At 48.6% G+C, this 18,667-nt stretch overlaps 1 protein-coding gene across 1 annotated transcript in view; it reads right to left on the reverse strand.

Moving 5' to 3' along the window:
* Positions 1-204: 204 nt before the first annotated feature.
* DDB1 (damage specific DNA binding protein 1) overlaps positions 205-18,667 on the reverse strand; it is a 61,760-nt gene continuing 43,297 nt past the window's right edge. The window contains exons 16-26 of the mRNA XM_044270524.1: positions 15,859-15,954; positions 15,637-15,748; positions 14,126-14,249; positions 13,595-13,759; positions 11,824-11,918; positions 10,139-10,309; positions 2,653-2,762; positions 1,947-2,116; positions 1,771-1,873; positions 929-1,052; positions 205-844 (exon numbers count right to left, since the gene is read on the reverse strand). Coding sequence (XP_044126459.1) covers positions 761-844; positions 929-1,052; positions 1,771-1,873; positions 1,947-2,116; positions 2,653-2,762; positions 10,139-10,309; positions 11,824-11,918; positions 13,595-13,759; positions 14,126-14,249; positions 15,637-15,748; positions 15,859-15,954 — 1,354 coding nt within the window. The 3' untranslated portion in view covers positions 205-760. The remainder of the gene's footprint in view (positions 845-928; positions 1,053-1,770; positions 1,874-1,946; positions 2,117-2,652; positions 2,763-10,138; positions 10,310-11,823; positions 11,919-13,594; positions 13,760-14,125; positions 14,250-15,636; positions 15,749-15,858; positions 15,955-18,667) is intronic.

Raw genomic sequence — 18,667 nt, forward strand, 5'->3', positions numbered from 1 at the left:
GTTCACTGGCGAACTGACCATCACTGATAAAGAATCCAATTTTTTTTAGAACCAATCCCAAATTGTGTGCCCCAATGATCAGCACACGTACAGTCATAAGAGCAAGCAGTGACAGACATGCAAAATATTCTTTAAAGAAACAGATAAAACACATACACCTATTCAGATACTCCTACACAGTCAAGTAAACACACCGAGGGAAAGTTCATTTCCAGTCTGATTTATTTCCTAAAATTTTGGAAAATAACCTCCCCCTTTTACCCTTTTTGTAAAGAGAAGACTGGAAGGGAGGGACACTGCACCATTAGGCAAAAACTAGCACGTGAAACACCCCACAGTTGCTGCAGATGACGTCACATGCCCCATTTCCTGCACAGGTTATGATGTCACTGCTCAACCTTGCTATGCAGAAAGTCCATAGGGATGACCCTACTTTTCACGACGCAATATATATGAAAAAATACATACAATATAGAATAACAGCAATATGAATGGAGCAAAGGAGCTGGGCAGGGAGCAACCTGTACAACCACTCTTTTTTCCCTACTGATGGCAGGAGGCTTTCATTGCACTGACCACCTCTGGAAGCAAAGTTGTAGGTGCCACTAGGGCAGCAAAGCGAGGTATCCCCTCCCTAGACACTGGCTGGATGCATACAAGCTTATCTTGCAGTCATTCAGGCCCATGGGAGGCAGCTCCCACAATGCTCGGAGGATACTGGGGAAGCCTAAGGGGTATACATGATCGAGAAGGACATGAATCAGTGAATCCTTGTTAGCTCTTCCACAATCTTTATCAGGTCATCCACTGTGGTCTCTCTCTTCATCCCACTGCCGTCGTCAATCTGCAAAATAATGGCTTGTGTTTAGGAGATACCAAAACCCGAGATCTGCATGAGAACACTAGAGTAGAACGGACTTGTCCTCACCTGTAGATTTGCTACCACCTCCTGCATCTTTGACCGACTGATGTCCAAAAAGCTCTCAATAAGGTCTCCATCTATGAACCCGGTTGCAGCTTCAGTCTTTCTCTCTGTATGGAATGACCTCCAAGTAACAATGTATGTTAAGAAAAGGTATTGCAAATGTAAAAATAAATCCAATGGTCACCTAGGACCCCTCACAAGTTCAGTACAATATTTATAAGGATTATCCATCAGTGTTACTATTAAAAAAGGTTTACTCTCCCCATGTCGGTGGTCGGGATGTACGTCAAAAGTACACGTCAGGAGGATTTTCCCAACATATACTGTATTTTTCCCTTTATAAGATGAATGGCAGCGTGTCTTATAACGTGAATACGAATGAGCACTTCCATTATGGAAGTGCTCATTAGTATGCAGGAGGCACAGAGATCGGTAAGTGTAGCGCTGCTCGCTCTGGCTGTACTCACTGCTCCCTGGTCTTCCGATCCCTGCGCTGAACTGTGTCCCGACTGCGTGTAGCGTCAAGACATAGTACACGCCTACGTGCACTATGAAGACGAACAATCTGAATCAGACCTCCAATCTGAATTAGATCTGATGTCTGATACAGATTGGGGGGAGGGGTCTGATCTGAGGTTTAATAAAAATTGAGAATCTGATCGGAGGTCTGATACAGACTGGGGATTTGATCTGAGATTTGTTGGAAAATATCTTTTTCTGGTCTTCCTCCTCTAAAACATAAGTGTGTCTCATACTCAGGTGAGTCTTATATAGTGCAAAATACTAAAATGTACTGGAGGCACAGCCATCTGGGTGACGATCAGTCACCATAACAGAAAGGATATAAAGAGTGCTCAATCTTGCCAACGCTCTTGATAACTTTGTTGAGTCTGTTCTGAACATCAAGTAGGAGATTGTACCAGCTCTCAGACACGGATGTCACCAGACCTGAGATACAAGAAGGTCAGCCTCAGTGGATGATGACGACAACTGTGAAATTAGCATCGACTTCTATACCTACCAATCATCCCATTAACTGTGCCAAAGAGCACCGAGCCTTGTGTAGGAGGAGAGGTCTCCCCAAGGTTCTGCATGACCAGCGAGCCATGGCAGAAAACATTAACAAACTCCCCTAAGTGGAAGAGTCCTACTTCTTGTAAGTGTTGTCTTTCCTCATCTGTAGTGGCGGCGCTGGGAATGAAAACACAGAAATTATGTTTGCAAGAATCGGATTATTATGTACATCTAAGGGTACTTTCCCACTAGCATTATTCTATTCCAGCATTCAGTTCTGTCCTAGGGGCTTTATACTGGAAAAAAACTGATCAGTTTTATCCTAATGCATTCTGAATGGAGAGCAATCCGTTCAGGATGCATCAGGATGTCTTCAGTTCAGTCTTTTTGACTTTTCAGGACGGAGATAACACTGCAGCATGCTACGGTTTTATCTCCAGCCAAAAATCCAGAACACTTGCTGGAATGCCGGATCCGTTTTTTTTCCCCGGATGACACTGGAGAGACGGATCCGGCATTTCAATGCATTTGTCATACAGATCAGGATCCTGATCAGTCTGACAAATGCCATCAGTTTGCATACGTTTTGACGGATCCGGCAGGCAGTTCTGGCGATGGAATCCTCTGCTGCAAGTGTGAAAGTAGCCTAATCCAGAGGTGAAGTCCATAGATTTTTCTCATAGTAACGACAGGCAGGACACCATATCTTTTACCTGTCTTTTTGGCATACAAATAAGTTAAATGCATTTTCTGCTCCTAAGAAGTTATCATCGTCCAGTATCTCCACTGCGCTCATCCAGTTAGGGTTAAAATCCCGGGCAATCTGTATGAATCAAAGAACAAATATGTAATACCAATGTACACAACATAAGGATAACGAGATTTTTGTATAACTTACCAGTAAAATCTCTTTCTCGCTCTTTCCTTGGGGGACACAGAAGACCTTGGGTATAGCTCATCTCCATAGGAGGCGTGACACTAAGTGAAAACTGTTAAGCCCCTCCTCCACAGCTATACCCTCAGCCTGGAGAGAGAGGCTGCCAGTTGCGTGTCCAAGTAGTGAAAAAAGGCAAAGTCCAAAAGTGGAACCAACAAGCCAACTACCCAACGGGTAAAACAACTCGGAAACCGTGTAGAGAAAAACAAAGAATGGGTGGGTGCTGTGTCCCCCAAGGAAAGAGCGAGAAAGAGATTTTACTGGTAAGTTATACAAAAATCTCGTTTTCTCGCCCAGTTTCCTTGGGGGACACAGAAGACCTTGGGACGTTCAAAAGCAGTCCAAAAGGGGGAGGGACCACAGCACCAAGGCGAAGCACCCGAAGGCATCAAGAAACCGCCGCCCGCAGACCAGGCGGCCCAAGGCAGCACCTGCCGAAGCCAGAGTAGGCACCCTGTAGAACGCTGTAAGGCAGACCAGTGACCGCCTCGCACAGACGCATGGCCGAAGCCAAATGCCTCCGGCCCAGGAGGCACCGACAACTCTGGTGAAATGAACGGAGACACCAAAAGCAGAACCCTGCCCTTGGTGCGGTAACCACAGCAATAACCACAGTGAGAAAGCGGAGGAAAGCCACCCTGGAGGCCACCAACCCGTTGCGCGGACCTCCTAGAAAACCAAGTGACCCAACGTCGACAAGAGCCGGAGATCTCCAAGTAAAAACCGCAAGGCCCAAACAACTCCCAAATCTGAAGAAGAGTCCGTTCCCGGGGGTGGAAAGGGGAGGACGAAAGCCTCGTCAAAATGAAAGACAAACACCACCTTCAGAAGGAAGGAAGAGACGGGATGGAGAACAGCCCTGTCCTGAGGAAAGAGAAGGCCCGGAACAAGAAGGGCCGCCACCCAGGCACCCGCCAGAGACACGACGGCTACGGAAACATAACCGTACAGGACAGAAGGAGTAGAGAGAGCTTCTGTAACGGCTCCAAGGGAAAGACTGGAGTGCCAAGAGCCCAGTATGCAATGCCCAGGGCGGTACCCAGGGGCAGTACAAGGGAACCCCAAAGCCGCTCCATGGAAGAGGGTCCTGACAGGCCCAGAGGGCCGGGGAACGCTGAAAGGGGAAGGACAGCGCCGACACTTGACACTTCAAGCAACAGAGTCCCAGTCCCAGATCTAGGTCGGACTGGAGAAAGACAGAACCATTAGGAGCGAACACTAGCGAGCACGCAAGAGTCGCCTGGGCAAGCGGGTGAAAACCCAATGCGAACAGGCGCAGACCCGAAACACGGGCAGTACGGTCGGCAAAAACTGGTCCCGTCGGCCCCCGAGCAACGTTGTCCTGTAACCACCCGGAGTGGGGGAGCAGAAGGACAGACGGAAAGGAACCGAAGGGTCCGCCCAGTAACCGCCAGGACAAGACAGGCTAAAGTCCATGTCGATGTAGCCACCACAGGAAGACGTCCTACAGTCCCGGTGTGGGAGATCTAATGACAATCTCGACCGAATGGGGGTTCCTCCCAAGTTACAGCCAGAGTGAACAAGGGAGACAGTACGAGGCCAAGAGGAACATCAGAACCATCCACATGAACAACCAAGCTCTCCCCAGATGGGAGGGCAGTGAAGGAACCGCCACTGAAGCGCGGCCGGGGCAAAAGCCACACCGGAGGGAGCCGAGCCGAACCGAGCGGGAGCCAAGCAGAGCCGGCGAGAAAAGGCAGTCGAGACAGAGGCCGGCATAACACCCTCCAACCGAAAGGAGGAGTGGGCAACAGGGAAGCCATAGGACAGCTCAAAGGCAGAACCCCGCTCACTGAGACGCCCGGTTCACTGCCACGCAGAAGGCGAGTACCCTGAAGAACCCAAGGTGGAGGTCCTACGGACCTGGGTAAGCGAGCACCCAAGAGAAGCTGGGTGACCATCCCGAGAAAAGCGGCCCGAACCCGGTAGCGGACCAGCCTGAAGCGCGGAGGGGCGCCAAAAGAAAAGACTCATACTGCACGACACCCGAAGAGGAGGAAACAGTAGCAGGCGAGGGAACAGCAGCCCCGCCAGAGCCAACGCCGAAAACGAGTGGCACTGCAAACGGCACTCTCGACCCAGTGACCACTTGCGCCGGGAAGCGAGTGCACGGGAGAACGAAAGGGCACCTATCAAAGAACCACGAACACTCCCCAGGTGGAAAGGCCAACGGACATGGTGGATGCCGACCAACGGGACCACAATATACAGGCCAAACCAGAGAACGAGCACCACCCAGCTCGGCGAAGTAGAGAGCAGTAGAGCCCATCTACTATATCTAAGGAATACACCTTTGAATACAATGGCATTCTTTTAATGCTTGTATGACAGCACCCAAGGGTTACACAGGTGGACAGAATGATCTCTTTAGAGAAGAGCGCAAGGCCCGTGACAAGCACCACATCCCAAGAGAAAAAGAGGGAATGTCGCAGGAGGAAGTGAGGCATACGTACGAGCAGCCCCGCAAGCAGTGAGAAGGCCAACCCACCTATGGGAGGAGAAGGCATACACGGCCCAAACAACGGACAGAGTGCACCAGAAATACCGCTCACCGCAAAAAAATAGACACCCAGTGAAGGGGATCAGCCACAGAGTCCAACAGTATCAACGGAAGTGCAAAGTGCAACCTGAAAGAGAGTTATGCACAAGACATCAGTATGGCATGCGATGGAAATGCAGGCAGGCCCCCCAGAAAAGGGGGAAACGTATCTGGCAACACCGCAGCTGGTAAGAATGCAAAGGCCCGTCCCAAAGGGGGGATGCCCAAGGCCAGTAACAACTTCAGAGAAGTAGAACATACCATAGTCTGCCCAGAAGGTGACCAATCACATGGCCGCACAGTACCCAGCGGGAACGCAGGAGGGAGGTCCGCCCAGTGAAAGGGGGACATGCACGGGGTTATCCAACCATTAAGCGAGTGCGCAATAACCCACCTAACACCGAATACTGTGAGAGTGCAACTACTCCACAATGAAGGAGAACATGCAAGAATCCCGCACAGCATATCACGGACAGCCATGGGTCACGTGAGGGTGCAAATTTTTCGCCCATGGATGAGGAGGGCCGTGTATGGCCCGCAACACATCCGGCGAAAGAGCAGTATTCCACCCAGAAAGGGGCGGGGTAATGCACACGGCCGTCACCGCATCCAGCAAAAATGCAAGCACCCCGCCAAGGATGCGGGACATGCACATGGCCAGCAACGCACTGGCGAGAAAACAACCACAGTCAGCGGTGTTGTGCGTATGCCGCCTGAGGAAAGGATACATGCTCATTGCTGGCAGCGATTCCAGTGAGTGCAGCACACCACCCAAGGAAGGGGTCGTGCACATGGCCGGCAGCGAATCCAATGATAGTGCAGCAATCCACCTATGGAAGGAGTTCATGCACATGGCCGGCAGCAAATCCAGAGAGAGTGCAGCATTCCGCCTATGGACGGAGGTCATGCGTATGGCCGGCAACGAATCCGGAAAGTGCAGCATTCCGCCTATGGAAGGAGGTCATGCCCATGGCCGGTTCATGCATATGGCCGGCAGCGAATCCAGCGAGAGTGCAGCGTTCTGCCTATGGACGGAGGTCATGCATATGGCCGGCAGCGAATCCAGAGAGAGAGAGAGCGCAGCAGTCCTCCTTTGGACGGAGGTCATGCGTATGACCAGCAGCGAAGCCAGAGAGAGTGCAACATTCCACCTATGGAAGGAGGTCATGCATAAGGCCGTAGCGAACCCAGCGAGAGTGCAGCATTCCGCCTATGGAAGGAGGTCATGCATAAGGCCGTAGCGAACCCAGCGAGAGTGCAGCGTTCCGCCTATGGAAGGAGGTCATGCATATGGCCGTAGCGAACCCAGCGAGAGTGCAGCGTTCCGCCTATGGAAGGAGGTCATGCATATGGCCGTAGCGAATCCAGCGAGAGTGCAGCGTTCCGCCTATGGAAGGAGGTCATGCATATGGCCGTAGCGAATCCAGCGAGAGTGCAGCGTTCCGCCTATGGAAGGGGGTCACGCATATGGCCGTAGCAAATCCAGCGAGAGTGCAGCGTTCCGCCTATGGAAGGGGGTCGTGCACATGGTCAGCATCGTATGCGGTAAAAGGGCAGTATTCCACCTACAGAAAGGGGGTCATGCACAAGGCCAGCCCGCAGCCAGAGAGAGTGCAGTATGCCGCCTATAATGGGGGGTCATGCACATGGCCAGCACCGCGACTGGAGAGGGCGACTAATTCTGCCTATAGAAAAAGGCGGCCTGCACCTGGCCAGCGCCGTACCCCAGGAGAGGGCAAGGGTCCGCCTAGAAAGGGAAACATGTATACCTGGCCAGTGCCACGGAGCGCAACATGCCACCTATAGAATAGGGGCAGGCATACGGCCAGCGCTCTAAGGTCAGGCTGCAGTATCCTGCGCAGCCAACATAAAATACAGATATTTCATATATATGATATATATTCACACTTCATTATTAATATTATTATATTTTTTATTTTATTTTAATTTTTTATTGTAAAACACAGCCTCTTTTAGGCAGGAAGGGGCCACCATATAAGAGCACAGCCTCACTGAGAGGCTAGCCATCCCAGGGTCTCCTCCAGATGGCAGCCGTCAGCGTCCAAGAGGTTAATACAGATCGGACCTGAGGGCGGTGCAGCGATCCCCTGGGGGCGGGGGGACCTCCGGCGGGAAGAATTCGCGCCTGCGAATGCCCGCCCCCTCCAATCGAGGCCGGAATATTGCGGCCTAGTAGGCCGCGAAGCCGGGGCCTAAAGTTTGCGGTGCCCGGAGGTACCGGCCGGGATCTGGAGGGAGCGAAGCGGCGCATGCACAATACCGGCCGCGGGAGCCCACCCCGCGGGCCGGAGAATCAGGGGGCCCGGAAGAAGGAGCCCGGGATAGAACCTTTCTGCGGCGCCCGACCGACCGGAAGACAGCCTCTCCGAGCACCTGCGGTCGGCCGGGGTCCGCTGAACACCGCAGTCATGCCGGCCGCGGGAGCCCACCCCGCGGACCGGAAACAAGGGCCCTACGCCGCAGCAGTCAGGAGAGGGCCCAGGCCCTGAGCCGTCTCAAGGAGGGATGCCTGCGCACCGGTAAGGCGATAGGGGGGGGATGGGGGACCCTGCAAGGAGAGAGGCAGCTCCCTGGGCGGCATGATAGGGACGCCAGCATAACCCCTCAGTGGATGCACCTATAGTGGAGGGGAGGAGAGGGAACTAATAAAACAAACTAGGGTGGCCAGACCAGTATGGGGGTCAGTCAAGCAGGAGACCGGGGTGGGGGGGAGGGGGTCGTAGGGCTGGAGAAGCCACTCTCTCACCACAGCCGTCTTCACCCTCGGTCCGTTCCAGCAGGGTCGCCCCTTCAGCTACTGGCACCGTAGTGGCAGGACGCTGGAAGAGGGACTTGGCGTGCGGGCGACCCTTACGCTGGCGGGATGCAGGGGAGCTGGGCTGCCCTGGTCCACCTTGCCTTCTGTGGGGGAGGCAGCAGTGCGGATACCGGCACTGGCGCAGCTCAACCCCGGGAGAAACAGAGAGGTCTAGTGCGTCTCTGTTGTCCCGTATTCTGGAACAAAAGAAAATAAAAAAGTAAAAATCAAAAATTTTTAAAAAACAACAAAGGAGAAAACAGCCCTGCAGTAGCAGGGAGTGTCTTGCCTCCTTGGACACTAAGCAAAAACTGGCAGCCTCTCTCTCCAGGCTGAGGGTATAGCTGTGGAGGAGGGGCTTAACAGTTTTCACTTAGTGTCACGCCTCCTATGGAGATGAGCTATACCCAAGGTCTTCTGTGTCCCCCAAGGAAACTGGGCGAGAAAATTACATGTTAGGCTGGGCGCATGAAAGGTTCTACATTTCTTAATCAAACCCAGTTCTTACATACATCAGACTACTTACCAGTATGCCCATATTATTACATGAGGACACAGTGCTAGGATATGCTGTTTCTTTATGACTGGTGAGGTCTGACCGCTGGGCTGCTGACCTGAGAATAAGGGGGCGCAGTGTTGGTGTCACACAGTGTCCCCAATCTAAGTTCTCCAGCCATAGAATTGCTCCTGGCCATCTGCTTCCAATGGACCTGTGCAGCAGTACACTGTGGTCCCCTTGTTCTCAGGGTCAGTGGGGTTTCAGAGATCAGACTTTTACCAATCCAAAGGTGATGGCATATCCTAGAGATGTGCCACTACTTTATAAGATTGGAAACCCATTTAAGCAATACATTTTACATAAAAGATCAACACAAAAACAGAGTGTGTTCCCTGCCAGACCTGTGGAGGAAAGGATATCTACTGGCTCTCCGTCACTGGGTCATGTGCTGCTTGAGGTACATGCCACCACTGCAGCCAGTCACTGGCTGCAGAGACACATGTGACCCCAGTTCATTTTCGAAGTTGACAAGTAGGGTACCAGAGAACTGAGGACTCCAGCCCAGTGCCAGGGAGCGGGTAAGAATCCTTTACTGTACAGGTTTAGTGGGGAATGGGAAGGGGGTGGATGGTGACTGGGAGACGTTGATTATGACCCCCCTACGCCAGAAACTGGCGTTTAAAAAGCCTGCGATTTGAGGCTTTTGAATGCCATTGCGCCAAATTTTAGAGTAAAAATCTGGAGTAGATTTCCATCTAGACACAGACTGCCGGACGATACACCTAATTTATGATGAAGCCTGCACCTCGTCATAAAGCGCATCCTCTGGTAGTGAAGGAGATATCAAAAAAGGCGTAAAAAACAGGTCTTTGATAAATGACCACCATTTTGTAGATTTACAAAGCGAAATGCTTTGTGCCAAAAAACTGGCCACTCATTTATTATGTTTTAGACTGTTTCAGTACCTTGTCTGACAAGCCGATGTGGCATATCAAAAAAGGCTGTGGCTTAAGATGCGCCAACAAGCAAAATTTGAGCAAGACAACAAATAGGTGATGTAAAGTTAAAGGTGTCTAACAATGCACTAAATTTATCATCCAAGCACTTTGAGAAATGTGCTGCATCCTTAGACTTGCTACTTTTAAGTTTACAGTGTCTAAATATTAGACAGGATTAATAAATCTTCCCCATAAAATACCATCCTCACTGGCACCTATAAGACAACGGATAAGCAATGAAAGAGCACAGGCAGAGTGTGCTGACTAAAGGGGCACAGAAGCTGCAAGTATTGGGGCGGTAACGAACTCCACCAAGCACGTGGAACAATTTTATATAAGAATGAATGATTTACTGGATGTGTGATTCACGGTTCCCAGATCTCTTACCTCCTCAAAGTTTCCCTCCATTGGTTTGTAAGCCAGCAGCAGCACTGAACGCATCAAGTCTCCCACCAGGATAAAATCCCCCTTGGTTTTCAAATATAAAGCCATGATATTGTTGTAATGGTTGCATTCAGTGCGCAGCTCCTTCTCTGTTGTCCATTCATAAAGACGGACCTACGTAAAAAGAAAAAAGTCACTTTTACAGGATATTAAAGGGAACCTATCAACTTTAGTGAAGGACAGCATAAGGCTCCGTTCACACGTCCGTGGAATGGGTCCGCATCCGCTCCGCAATATCCGAAACGGGTGCGGACCCATTCATTCTCAATGGGGCAGGAATTGATGCGGAGAGCACACAGTGTGCTCTCCGCATCCGCATTTCCGGAGCGCGGCCCTGATCTTCCGGTCCGCAGCTCTGGAAAAAAAATTGAATATGTCCTATTCTTGTCCGCAATTGTGGACAAGAATAGGAAGTTCTATGGGGGTGCCGGCCGGGTGCATTGCGGATCCGCAATACACCACAGACGTGTAAATAGATCCTTAAATTGTGACAGACACACTGATTTCCAGCGTTAATATTAAAGAGGCACTTCCACAAAAATCTTTATTGTCTGACCTGCTAGAAGGGTACATGGTGTAAACTGTTGTGAAGGTAATCTTCTTGCCAGAGACTGTATATGTGAGTTATCCTCTCCCTTTTGATCCTCAGCTGCGTCATGTGACCAACACTCTGATCTACAACTGACACAGGACAGGAAGTCTGTTACTTCTGTATTCATTCCTATGTGACTGACATTCAGGCTCCTATAGGAATACATAGGCTTCCTGTCCACATATAAGATGCTGTGTTATTTGGAAAGTCTGAGTGCTGGTCACATGACACAGCTGAGGATCAGAAGGGAGTTTATAACTCACAAATACAGTGACTGGTAAGATTACCTTCCCTACAGTTAACACGATGTACCTTTCTAAAAGGTCAGAGAATAAAAAAAAAATTATGGGAGTGTTTCTTTAAGTGGTTGCTGAGAACCTGCTCTATAATAATCCCACTCCGGTCCTGGAAAAGAGTGACAGCTGCCAGAGAACAGAGACGGCTAGGCCCATTTACCCGTCCGTAGTGCCGCTGGGACCGCAAGATAGGACATGTCCTATCATTTGTGGAGCAGAGGCATGGACCTGGAAGCCCTCCAAAACACACAGAAGCCCTTCCATGAGATTCCAAGTCTGTGCCTTAACTCTACAAAACATAGGACATGACCTATCTTTTGCCGTATCTTGTGGATCGCAGACCCATTGTAGGAAATGGGTCCGCACCGCCATGTGGAGTTTAAACAGCGATTTGCGGTCTGCAACATGGGCACGGCAACACTATGGTTGAGTGAATGGTCCCTTATTAACTAGCTCCTGCTCTCCTCACCCACCTGCTGAAGATTGGTAGTTATCTCTTCTACTAGAAAACCACTAATCAGCAGGTGGACAGGGAGAGCAGGAGCTCATGAATAATGGTGACTCTTCTCAGGTGGCTTTGACTCTTCTCTGCTATGGGCTGCGCTGACTATACAGAAAGTTCTCAGCAACCACCTAATATCAGCTCATGGGTGACAGAACTCGGAAAGAAGTGCATCTGTCCTCAGTGATGACAGTTTCCCTTTACATTTGGGATACCCATCTACTCATCTAACTCTTACCGTGCTGTTGATACTGGCCAGTAGCTTTCCATTGAATTCAACCATAGAGTACACTGCTCCCTTCACCTCTTTCTCTGCGACAGTTTGCAACTTCCCTGTAGAGACAAGCAGTTGTATTAGTTTAGGGCTGCAAATTCCCAAAATAGCTTTCGCTATCCTTTCCAGAGCCATTATTTCATTTTTGGAGCCTATAATACAATATGACTCACTTGCACACTAGCAATTTGGCAAAACTGACCCGTTTTACTGCAGTTAGCTGTTTCAAATGTGCCATCATGCGGCCATAACATTAAGTGGACCTGCCACTACTCTTGACTGGTCTACCCGTTTAGCTGTTTTAATGGGCTTGTCAAAGGGCCCATACAGAGTCTGGCACTGATTTGACAGTGTCACAGTGTGGAAGGACCCCACCCCTCACCTGGTAACACCCAGGTCAATTTATTTAGAAAATTTCTAGGAGGAATAGCAAAGGAACAACACAACACACAAGCCCATTTTATAAAGTGCTGAGTCCAGCTTCAAAAACTCCAGGAGACTGTCCGTCTTCAGCACAAGAAGTTGCAGCTAGCCATACAGTTAAATGAGGCAGTGGCAGACCAAGTAATAGGTGGCCGGGCCGAGTTCACCAGAGTGGGGGCTGCTCTTTGTTATCAGCTCTCTAATGTGGCTAAGGGCTCATTCACACGAGCGTATTTTATTTCCGAGTCCGTTTAGCTTTTTTTCGCACCGTATGCGGAACCATTCATTTTAATGGGTGCGCAAAAAAAAAAAACCAGTTACTCCATGTGCATTTCATTTCCGTATGTCCTTTCCGCAAAAAAATAGAACATGTCCTATTATTGTCCACATTATGGACAAGGATAGGACTGTTCTATTAGGGGCCAGTTGTTCCGTTACGCAAAATACGAAATGCACAAGGACGTCATGTGTATTTTTTGCGGATCTGTGTTTTGCAGACCGCAAAATATATACGGTCGTGTGCAAGAGCCCTAAGGCCTCTTTCACAAGACAGTTTTTATTTTCCGTTTCGTATACGGAACCATTCATTACAATGGTTCCGCAAAAAAAAAAAAAAAAAAAGAATGTACTCCGTGTGCATTCCATTTCAGTTCCATTGAAAGATAGAACATGTTTTAATATTGCCCGCAAATCACGTTCTGTGGCTCCATTCAAGTCAATGGGTCCTCAAAAAAAAAACAAAAACGGAACACATACAGAATGTACTCCGTATGCATTCCGTTTCCGTATTTCCGTTCCGTTAAAAGATGGAACATGACCTATTATTGCCCACATTCCGTGGCTCCATTCAAGTAAAAAAAAATAAAAAAAAAATACGGAACACATACGGAATGTACTCCTTATGTCTTTCGTATCCGTTCCATTTTTGGAGAACCAGCCATTAAAAAAATCTTATGCCCAGCCCAATTTTTTCTATGTAATTACTGTATACGCCATACGGAAAAACGGAGCGGAAACACTACGGAAACAAAAAATGGAACAACGAATCTGTGAAAAACTGACCGCAAAATACTGAAAAAGCCATACGGTCGTGTGAAAGAGGCATCTCAGATGGGAACCCCTCTCCCCCATGGTCTAATATAGAACATGGAAAATAGTTGTCTTGCCCTATTAAAGATCCAATGAGAACAGGACACACCAAGGAACAGGTAAACGACTACATTAGAGGACTGCAAATCATATAATTCTTCTAAAAAAGCTCTTAAATCAATCATTCGCCCATTCACATACAGAAGCATTTGCCTTTTCTCACCATCAGAATACTGGAAAACCACTATCCTTCCTTGCTTTGGTTCGGCCTCATCGGGGTACACCATGGCAGTTCCAACTATGAAATAAGTGCTTGGATCCTTTCCCAGCTTACACGACACTAAGCTGAGGGTGTACTCGTTCTGCAAGAACTGGTGAGTGTGCAGGACTAAAAAGAAAAATTAACAAAACAAGAATAAGCCTCTTTGACAAACAACTGGGTCAGGCTTTCCTTAAAGGGATATTCCCATCTCCGAACCAGCTGCTCCTCCTGCCTGAATGTAGCAGTCAGAGGCGGTTGGGAGAGCACAAACAGCGGACTGTGCTATGCCGTTTCCGTTACTCCCATTCAATTGTATAGGAGCTACAGAAAGCGAATAGCACAGCCTGCTCGGCTATTTCTGCTGTCCTGACCTCTCTGGCCGCCGCACCCAGGTCTGTTCTAGATATAGGTGCGGGTCCCACAGGTGGGCCCCCATCTATCAGATATTTATGGCATGTGCCCTTTTCCTTTAAATTGGGTCTCATTCACTACCTTCAAATGTGTGTTGATCTATGATGAGAAGGTTATGGACCTCTATTTCTTCTCCAAATGAGGTTTCATGGGGCGATGTGCTTCCTGAAAACAGCTTACTACTGCTCACACTTGAAGAGAGGGCCTGGAAGAACAGAAGGCATGATGGAAGGCGGCACTGGAAATCCAATGGCAGACTTTTTATGTGGAAACATTATACTCTACGGGTTGTCCCACAAAAAATATTCTAAATTTTTCAAACCAGCACCTGGATCTGAATACTTTTGTAATTGTATGCAATTAAAAATGTAGTGTAGCCACTGAGTTATTCAATAAAATTAATCTGTACAGCACCACCTGCTGTTTGCTTTTTCTTGTTTCTTTGTCCAGCTCACTGCGATGGCCGCACATGCTCAGTTTCATCCTTCAACTGCTTCCTGAGCTGTGATAGGGAGAGCATGGACACGCCCCCTGAGCTGTGATAGGCAGAGCATGGACACGCCCCCTGAGCTGTGATAGGCAGAGCATAGACACGCCCCCTGATGTGCATCAGAAAAGACCCCCCCTTGAGCTGTCAGCTTGATATAAACCTAGCAGAGCAATGAATGGGGAGATCTCTGGATCCATATGAGGTACAGGGCTGGTTCTAGCTTTGTTAGAAAGGTATTGACATGCACTGTATGATGTCTGATTTTTTACATTAGTCATGGGATAACCTAATATTCTCAGGAGTTTGCCAGTGTAATTAGTCAGTAGGTAGTCTTTCAGACGCCCTAATGACCAAACAATGCAAGAAATGAACTTGCTACATGGCACCTGATAAAGTTTGGGCAGAGGTGAACACAGGGCATCTCCACTCACTTTTGGAAATCAGCACTATCACCTCTGTCAGAAATAGCAAATTTGCCAGGGAAAATATAAGATATACAATATAAGATATAAGAAAAGATATACAATAATTCAATACACTTTCTGCATCAATTCTTCACATTATTCAGATCTCTAGTTGCTGGTATTCAGTAGGAACCCTCATTACTTTCAGAAGATAAAAACCTGTACTGATTATGTGATGGACACAGCACAGCTCATCTCTGATTTCTGAATGACTAAGGGTACGTTCACATCTGCTGAATCACAGACCTTCGCATCTGGGATAACCAGATAGTGACACTCATTTCCAGACCCCATAGACTATAATGGGATCCAGTCGCTTTCGGACGGACAAAAAAAATTGCATACAATGTGTTTTGTCCAGGCAAAGGCCAGCAATTATGCCAGAAAGTGGATGGATCCTTGCCAGACTCCATTATTGTCTATGGGGTCCAGCGGTGCACAGCCGGATACAGGATGCCACAGATGTGAACGTACCCTAACTGAATGATATCTGAATAACAGCAAGCAGAGATCTTGAAAACAAATTGATAAGAAAAGGTATTGTAGAACTTTCCATCATTCATCCTGCAATACACCCCGGTATCTAATCCTCCCTGTGAAAACAATCTTCTCCGGCCATTAGATACAATAACACTGACCTGGGTACTGGCACTAGGTCGGAGCGGAGAGCTGCTTCCACTAGCATCTTGCACCTCAGTTCGGCTGGAGAGCACTCCGAAGCCCTGAGATACCTCTTGATAGCAAATCTTCCTGTAATAAACAAGACAATGAAAATCCAGGAGTATGAATATGTATACCATTTATCAGTCACAATGAGAAATGAATAAGTCAAGTCAACGTCTTCCTAACTGCAAACTCACCTGGGAGACTCATACAGTGGGACCGTCCGGATATGAAGCTTTTGTATTTCATCAATCGTTCCAATGGTAAGGGTGCTGTTATTTGCTAGAGCCAAACTGTAAATGAGAGAAGTGGTTAAAGGGGTTATTCCAAAAGTCCTGAAAGGTTGCTAATGGCTGTTTTAAAGTAAATCTGTAAGAAGATACACCTCTCATAAAGTTTTTTTGTTTGTATGTGTCCCTCTTTGTGTTGCCGTGTACAGGCTCTGGACAGAATCAGTCTCCTCCCCCTCATGGCAGCTTCTTACTTCCCCTGCAGAATGAGTCTTCTCTGCTATACTGCCATGCTGCCGCAGAGGCTCTGCTCTTTCGCTGACAAGCATGGCAGAAAGCGAGCAGAGGTTCACTATGCAGTGACCAGGCTGAGGGACAGTGGCTGAGCGTGTGTGACCAGCAGCACAAAGTAGATGTAGAGGTAAATATGCTATACACTCTGAACATCAGGTGGCGACATACTATGTGAGTAAATGTCAAACTGTTCATTGGATCATTTTTAACACCATGGAAATGAAAAAATTAGATTTTTGTACTTTTTCGTAAAATCCCTTTCTCGTTCAATTCATTGGGGGACACAGCACCAAGGGTATATGCCCAGCTACCAGTAGGAGGCGACACTAGATCTGAAAAAGGTTGGCTCCGCCCAGGTGGGCTATAGCCTCTCCACAGTCACTAGGCAAATCAATTTGTACCAATAGCAGTAGGACAGAGAAACAAAAAGTGAAGAACCAACATGTCCTGGACCAGGGAATGAAAAAAGAACAGCAGCCCGGTGACAGGAAAAGAAGTGAAAACAAAAGGGTGGGATCTGTGTCCTCCAATGAATTGAATGAGAAAGGGATTTTACGGTAAGAGAAAAATTAAATTTTCGCATTATTGTCATTGGGGGACACAGCACCATGGGATGTCCCAAAGCAGTCCCCGAGGACGGGAAGGAAATCTCATGCAAAAAGTTGGACGCACAGGTGCAGGAGAACCATGTGACCCAACCGAACCAGGAGGGGTCATAGCTTGAAATGGTTCCAAAGGAAAAAATATAGGAGACAGTCAGGATCCCAAGGACAAGTGCCTGGGAAAAAAGCCCAAGAAAGAACAAGGGGAAACACCCGGTTCCTCCCGAGGTGGGATAGGGAGCAAGGCAGATGTCCTGCGCAAGAACCAAAAGTTGAACAATTGCACACTAAAGAGCCCGACGAAGGATCTGGAAAAAAAACAGGGCTCCTCCTAAAGAAACAGGAGAGTAGCACAGCAATGCCTGTTGGGAACGACCTAGTGCTCTGCACATGGAAGGATGCTCCAGGAGAAGAATCCATAAGAGGACAGAGCAGACCCAACAAGAAAATTAGACTATGAGGGTACTTGGCAGGAGAAAAATGCATGAAAAAAGGACAGAGCAGTCCTATTAACCAAGGAGAAAACTTCCTGGAAACAAACTAAAAAGACCCTGTGGACCGCCCCTCAAGAAAAGGAACCTGGCCTGGAAGTAAAGGAACCCGACCAGAAAGAGGACCCAGCAAGGAAAAAACTTTAACTTGTCTCAGACCAATAACATCGCCTGTCTGTGGCCAACCTCCTGTAAAGGCCTGGGTAGAGAGGAAACCATGGGAAGGGAGCGAGCCTCCTTCCGTAGCAAGGCAGGTGGGCAAAGAAAAACACCCTATGAGAAGGTGGAAACCCCATCCTGCTAGAGAAAGCAGCCAACCCCTGGGGGAGGAGGGGGATTTAGGTAATGGCCAGGAGAAGGGAACGTAAAGACATGCTTCCCATAAATAAAAGAGAATAGGATCGGGTATCCGAAAAACAGAATATCGCTGTGAAATGTAAGACCAGAGATATCCCTGGCCACATGAAGTCTCAGGGAAAAGAGAAACAATCGCAGGCCCTGGTAATACAAGCGGAGACACGCGTCTGGGAGATATTGGAGTAGAAGGGAGAGGACTCCAAACAGCCTAAGGAGGAACAGTTCTCAAAACGAGGGAAAGCTCCATCCCAGAAGTGACCAATACGATCCAAATTGCAAACTGTAGCATTAAACTCCCAGATGATACCAGGTACTTGACCTGGGCAGACGGGAAGAGTCCATGGGGACAAGGGAGGGGAAAAAAACAAACCAGGCTCAAATAAAACAGCTGTCATACAGAGCATGTGCGGTCAGAGATGCCATGAGTAGCTTCCCCAGAGGGAACCGGCCAGCTAGATGGTCTAAGAATCATTGGGGCAGGGACTCCAAGCAGGATTACCCAGTCAGAGGCTCAAGTAGGACAATAATAGCCAGATTATCAAGGGAAAATTGAGATGTATCCATCCTCCAATAATCGCCAAACATCCATATATCAGAAGAGGATGCAGAATTCGCCAGGGAAAGCCGGGAGAGACTACACTGACATGTAGAAACCAGCTACCAGCAGAGCACAATGAAACCCCCAAGGAAGGGGGAAGAAACTGACAGGTGCAGGCAAGGCCCAAGGGGACGGCACTACTGTCATGTAGCACCACTAATCCGCGAATCTAAGGGCGTACAAAGAACGCTCGGAATAAAAGACTTTGCTTACGCCCCGAGCCTCAGTGATGTGAAGACGCGGCCTAGGCGAGAAAGAAGACGGGGCTTCGATTAATGAGGTGACCGGAAAAAGTGGGTCGTCAGCTGACTGGAACCGCGGGACACCGGGGGGCCTCCGGAACGGAAAAAAAAAAAACAGGTGAGGGGGGGCTCCTGAGGAGCGCCTGCAGGGGGTGCGCAACTAAAGTGGTAATCCACGATGGAGCCCCATCC

The sequence above is a fragment of the Bufo gargarizans genome, chromosome 10, assembly GCF_014858855.1.
Source record: "Bufo gargarizans isolate SCDJY-AF-19 chromosome 10, ASM1485885v1, whole genome shotgun sequence".
NCBI classification, from domain to species: domain Eukaryota; kingdom Metazoa; phylum Chordata; class Amphibia; order Anura; family Bufonidae; genus Bufo; species Bufo gargarizans.